This window comes from Camelina sativa, chromosome 4 (genome assembly GCF_000633955.1).
Source record: "Camelina sativa cultivar DH55 chromosome 4, Cs, whole genome shotgun sequence".
NCBI lineage: Eukaryota > Viridiplantae > Streptophyta > Magnoliopsida > Brassicales > Brassicaceae > Camelina > Camelina sativa.
Window position 1 is genome coordinate 29,853,552 of NC_025688.1, and position 5,720 is coordinate 29,859,271.

The following is a 5,720-nucleotide window of genomic DNA, read 5'->3' on the forward strand; positions in this document are numbered from 1 at the left end:
ATAGGCTGGTATAGTTGAAAGCTTAGATGCATTGGTAAAAGAGTTAGTCGCAGCAAGTGAAGATGAGAAGAAGTCGGTGTTGTCCCGCATCGAAGAGGAAGCAAGTAACCTTAAGGGATCCACAGCAAGGTATGTTGTTTAGTAGTAACGCTTCATCTATACATTTGGATAAGATCTCTCCTTAGTTCCNCAGTAAAGGGCAGCTTACTTCAAAGGTTCGGTAAAAACATGTCTTTCTGCAGAATCATCATTGGACTCGGAAATTGAAAGCTTATGTTTATTCTCTCACTCTCTCATAGGCTGGTATAGTTGAAAGCTTAGATGCGTTGGTAAAAGAGTTAGTTGCAGCAAGTGAAGATGAGAAGAAGTCGGTGTTGTCCCGCATCGAAGAGGAAGCAAATAACCTTAAGGGATCCACAGCAAGGTATGTAGTTTAGTAGTAACGCTTCATCTATACATTTAGATAAGATCTCTCTTTAGTTCCTGAGGTTTCATGATGTCTCTACAGGTTCGGAAAGCTTTACGCGAAACTCGCAAAGAACTACATAGAAAAAGGTTCGGACTATGCTAGCAAAGAAACCGAGCGGCTTGGACGCGTCCTTGGCAAGTCGATAAGTCCGGTGAAAGCTGATGAACTCACTCTCAAGAGAAATATCCTTACCACGTTCGTTGCTTCTTCTTAAAGCCATAGCTTCAAGCGCTAAGAGAATAGGAGTCTGAGAGACTCAGATAACTGATACGATTTGTAGAGTCGTCGTCTTGAAATTTTATGTTTGTCAAGATCAAGATCTGTGGTTATTTTTGATCTGGATAGTTCTGAAACTCTTTTGGACTTGGCTTCTCTGTCTACTGTCTTTGGTGACGATAATCATAAACTTCATCAATCCCTGTTGAAAATAGTTAAAAAAATTATTCGATAGGGAAAAATCTAATCAAGTAAACGCAAACGACAACGCAATTTGTTAAGTGTGGCTCGAATTCATATGGAACGTAAGTCCGATTCAGCTGGGTCATTTGCAAAACAAGAAGGTTAATCGATTATCTAAATTATGCTAACATGGGCGCATATGAGAGAGAACTCTCAATATACAATATGTACAAGTTTTGATTCCAGCCGTTCATCTTATTCGCCCTAATCCCATGTCAATGTGTGTATTATTAGAAAACCAATTAATTTATTAGCGCATGTGTAACCTGCTAAAATTAAAATTAACAGATCCCTCTTCCTTAAAAATAAATTAAAAGTCTAGAGAGTAGTAACATAATGGGCCGGACCAGGCATCAGGCCTTTACCGAATCAAATAAATGGCGTGAGACTCGGAAAAGAGTTGGTGGTTTATTTTTTTTCTTTTTGGTATATAAATAATGTCAAGTAAAAGAATTGGTGGTTGTTTGTCAGTCGTCGTCACTCTTTATACCTAAAGAGAAAAAAACGCACAAGAATCGCAGCGGCAGCGGCAGCGCAGCGTGAAACATTCAAATTTTGTTGGTCCTTTGTTTCTTTTCAGCATCTGCATTCATACTGACTTTAGTATGACTTTCCCAATTTTACAGAGGTCCTCTTAAGAGACAACACTAGTTAAATCGTCAGTTTATTCCCAACATAAAAAGAAAAAAAAAAAGATATCCAACGGTCAGGATTTGTTTAGGGGTTGAAAAGTATTACTAGTAACAACAAATCTCGCCATTTATTGCAGCAGCAATCATCTGATTGTGTCTAATCAACTTATCTTATCTCCCCGAAAACTCTTTGTATTATATGCTTCATCAATTTGAGCCTCGATTTTTCATTATGGATGGATATGAACATTTTCTTGTTGTCGGATGAGAAATTCGTACGTAGCTTACTACTAGTTACTTTATAAATTTAATGCTTTCCTACATGAACCATTTTAATTATTTCGGAATTAAAATAATTATATCTCGAATATTACGTAATGCATGTGCTCTTTCTTTATAAACAAAGCCTAGAGCGTCTCCGTCTCTCTCACTAAAATTCTCCACTGCTCTCACATTCTCTCTTTCTCTCTCTCTCTAGACACTAATACACCACTGTGATGGAGATAAGGTATTGGCGAAGGAGGTTGAGAGGATACCAAAGGCTAGATGGGTCGGTCAAGAAGGCCACATCGGGTCGGAGATATGTGAAGCGGGTCAAAATGGATCCGACCCGGAAGATACGGTTTTGGAGGATCAAGATAGTGCCGAAGCTAAGGATCTTGAAAAGGGCGTCGCCTAAGAAGCTTCTAACCTGGCTTCGAGATGCTTACGTCAACATGATGCTGCGCCTCGCCAACTCTCGGGTCGTCGGGTCATCTTACGGGTACGGCGAATATTGCTACGGGCCGGGTTTGGCGTCCAAGGAGTATGACGAGAAGAAGCTGGTTGAGATTTACAAATCTATATTGATTGCGCAAGGGAATCTCGTGCACCCCGAGGTATCTAAACACTCTTCCAATTCTATCCTACTCTCATCTCATAAATCCTTATGTAACTAAATCCGTTCACATATATAAAATGAAAAATTATCGATGTTAATGGTGTGATCGTGATGATCTGTATTAATTTAAACTTTATACTCTTGTTAAGCTATATATAGTGGATCGGTCCATCTTTTCCCATATATCGAATTAAAATCAAGATTTGCATTTAAGTCGTAACAGGTAACCAGCTAAAGTTTTAAATGCTTAGTTTACCGGGATTTGTGGCATTGAGATTAATGTGTTCTTTAAAAACTAATATAGTATTTATGTTTGGTTGACTTCTTGTTTGCTTGACCATTTACGCTTTTAATTCGTATCTTGACGTGTGGTTGTGATATTTGTAAATCGTAAATAACGACCAATTTTTTAAACATTGTACTTGATTGTTCAAAGCACCGTCATTGCTTACATCATAGCCAAGTCAATGATGTTTTTATCATTTGACATTCCGCTGTCGTAACTCCTAATTTTTGTTTAGCCTTCTTAACATGGTTTCGGTTTGTCTTATCAAAGCTTTATTCACGATTTAATCAAATCAAGCTGCAAAAAAAAAAAAAGGAAAGATTTACAAACTATAATTGTACGCATCGATTGATAGGGCAAAAATGTGCTTAACAGACATTTGACAGTCGTAGAAAAGCTCATAAATGATTAGATAAAGATTTCTTTATACGCGGATGGCTGCATGCACGGACTCGGAGGAGATCACGTGAGGGGAATTAGCTAGTGGAACCTAACCTTCATCCCGGTCCGGTAACCATGCTCCACACTGGTCCGGCTCCGGCTAGATTCGAGACAACATTAATTGTCTAACACTCGATACTACCCTCGGCACCATATACAATGTCAACTGAGATACTATAATGTTAGCATTAATAACAAAGAAAAGAACTACCGCATGTAATCTTTTTTTTTTTCTGGTTGTTGTTGGTAATAGTGGTTTGGTGGTGGGCAAGAGAGCCCCACATCGACAGTTGGAGTCCACGTGGGCATGTTGTGTACATTTCTATATCATTTCGCTATCTGTCATCAAAAGGGGCCAGGCTTGTAACATGGTCAGGTGCGGTCCATAGAGCCAAGCCCGGCTCACACATCTAATAGATTTTTTTAAAAAAATTGCATTCTAATCAATCAATAATCATGGATTTTTTTTAGGTCTGGGCAAAATACCCAGATCCGGAAATCCCATATCCGAAATTATAAAATACCCAAACGGGTTCTAAATCTCTAAATCCGAAAATCCGAACCAAAGCCGATCCGAACTTAAATCCGAACGGGTATTCGAATATACTTATATTATTAATATATAGTAGTAATATATTAGTTATATTTATAATTTTAATAATATAAATGTCCAAGATATTCAAATTTTATTAGATAATTTGAAGTATTTAAACTGTTTATTAGTTAATTTGGGTAAAAAATACTATAATATATTGTGTATTATTGAATAATCTAGACTAAATTACATACTAAAATTTTGAGTTTTGACAACTTCGGGTAATCCGAATCTAAACCCGAAACACCTGAACCGAATCCGATCCAAACCCAAAATCTAGAAATACCGGAGATTTTTTAGTTGCACAAGTTAATAACCACCACTAATGTTAACAGTATACGGGTTTAGTTGTGTGTTGACTGGGTGGTGGACATAATACAAATTTCAACCTGCAAAAAAATAATATGCCAAAACAACTCTTCAACCAACTAAATTTAGGTAATGCAAATTATATATTAAAAAAAAAACATTATGTATATTTCTAACAAAAAATAATTTTGAGATAAATGTCTCGTTTCTATAACTTAAAACAGCTTGTAATTTTTATATATGCAGAATCTGATGAGTATGAGATAATAATAAACTCGGTAAAAAGAAAAAATAAACAAACGTTAATCAGAATTTAACTTTTTTTTCTGTATCTATCAAAATTTACTGATATACATAATAAAGATATAATTATAGCAGAAAATAATGAATGATGGTGGAAAATAATGAATACTAATGTTAATTGGGGGCAATTATCGGCAGGCAGGCTGCTGATGGGACCAGAGTTTTGGGTTGGTGTCTGATTCGTCTGGCTGAGAAACAAAGTACAATTTTCATTTCTTTTTTTGGTAAACAAAATTTATTGTTTAAAAAAATAAGAGCCACGTAAAAAAATTAATTAATTTATATATTAATTTAATTTATCTATCTCTCTCTCGTTGAATAGAAAATAAAAGAAACGAGAAAAAGTCTCTTGCGGTAAAAAAAAAAAAAAAAAAAAAGAAAGAAAAAAGACACAGTTTAGTTTTGTTCTGTTTTCTCTCTGCGATGATCTCTTCGGTTATGATCATCAGATTTGTTTAACTTCGGTCTCTGCTGCGTTGACTCAATTTTCTTGTAAGAGAAGAGAGGATATATAAAAGAGAGACCAGGTCGGGCAATGCGACGCTGGTTCGCCGCGAAATCCCTCTCCAGAGAGGAACCATCGTTTTCGCTATTCTCTTCTTCGGCGACGCGTTTCCTCAAGTCTCTTCTTCTTCTTCTTCTTCCTCTGCTTTCAGATCCAAGACATGTCCGCTAATTCTCATCCTCCTAATTCCAAAAGCGTCCTCTGTAATGCAGCCGCCGGTGCCGCCGCTGGTAAAAATATATATATATATATGCTCTGATCTCTTTCTCTTTCCCACCAAACCTTTTTCTTTGATTTTTTTTTTTTTTTGATTGATTGAAAAAATATCTGATTCTTTTTCTTTTTTAAGGGGTTTTTGCGGCTACGTTTGTTTGTCCTCTTGATGTTATAAAAACGAGGTTTCAGGTTCATGGCCTGCCCAAGCTCGGTGATGCAAACATCAAAGGTTTACTCCTCTTTTTTTTTTCTTTTTTTTCTTTTCTTTTTTAATCAACTCGGGAATTGGATTCAGGATTGCGCTGATATACATATATGGATCTACTTTATTCTGATCAGGTAGTCTAATTGTTGGCAGTCTTGAGCAGATCTCTAAGAAAGAAGGCATGCGTGGCTTATACCGGGGACTTTCCCCAACTGTGATGGCTCTTCTCTCCAATTGGGCCGTGAGTTTTTTTTAACTTCTTCTTCTTCTTGTTGGATTCTATTGGACTTATTTGGAGCTGTAAGACTTACTTACTTTTGCAGATTTATTTCACAATGTATGACCAGCTCAAGAGCTTTCTTTGCTCAAAAGGTTTAGTAGCGCTTTTTTTTTACCTCAATCAAAAAAAAAAAAAAAAAA

The 5,720-nt window shown here is 36.5% G+C and overlaps 3 protein-coding genes across 3 annotated transcripts in view; all 3 read left to right on the forward strand.

Annotated features, from left to right (window-relative positions):
- LOC104784458 (protein disulfide-isomerase like 2-1-like) overlaps nucleotides 1-889 on the forward strand; it is a 3,624-nt gene extending 2,735 nt beyond the window's left edge. The window contains exons 2-5 of the mRNA XM_010509483.2: nucleotides 5-129; nucleotides 194-215; nucleotides 300-424; nucleotides 509-889. Of these exons, the coding sequence (XP_010507785.1) occupies nucleotides 5-129; nucleotides 194-215; nucleotides 300-424; nucleotides 509-683 (447 nt within the window). The 3' untranslated portion in view covers nucleotides 684-889. The remainder of the gene's footprint in view (nucleotides 1-4; nucleotides 130-193; nucleotides 216-299; nucleotides 425-508) is intronic.
- On the forward strand, nucleotides 1,901-2,653 carry LOC104783336. The gene has a single exon (XM_010508482.2). It carries the CDS (start codon nucleotides 2,058-2,060, stop codon nucleotides 2,496-2,498), a length of 441 nt encoding a protein of 146 aa, XP_010506784.1. The 5' UTR covers nucleotides 1,901-2,057; the 3' UTR covers nucleotides 2,499-2,653.
- LOC104783337 (nicotinamide adenine dinucleotide transporter 1, chloroplastic) overlaps nucleotides 4,726-5,720 on the forward strand; it is a gene marked incomplete in the record, with an annotated part of 2,935 nt that continues 1,940 nt past the window's right edge. Inside the window, 4 exon segments of the mRNA XM_019245130.1 lie at nucleotides 4,726-5,109; nucleotides 5,229-5,324; nucleotides 5,435-5,541; nucleotides 5,624-5,672. Coding sequence (XP_019100675.1) covers nucleotides 5,040-5,109; nucleotides 5,229-5,324; nucleotides 5,435-5,541; nucleotides 5,624-5,672 — 322 coding nt within the window.

What these genes read in the sequence shown, in the direction of transcription:
- LOC104783336 (XM_010508482.2), top strand. Translation starts at nt 2,058, where the DNA reads ATGGAGATAAGGTATTGGCGAAGGAGGTTGAGAGGATACCAAAGGCTA.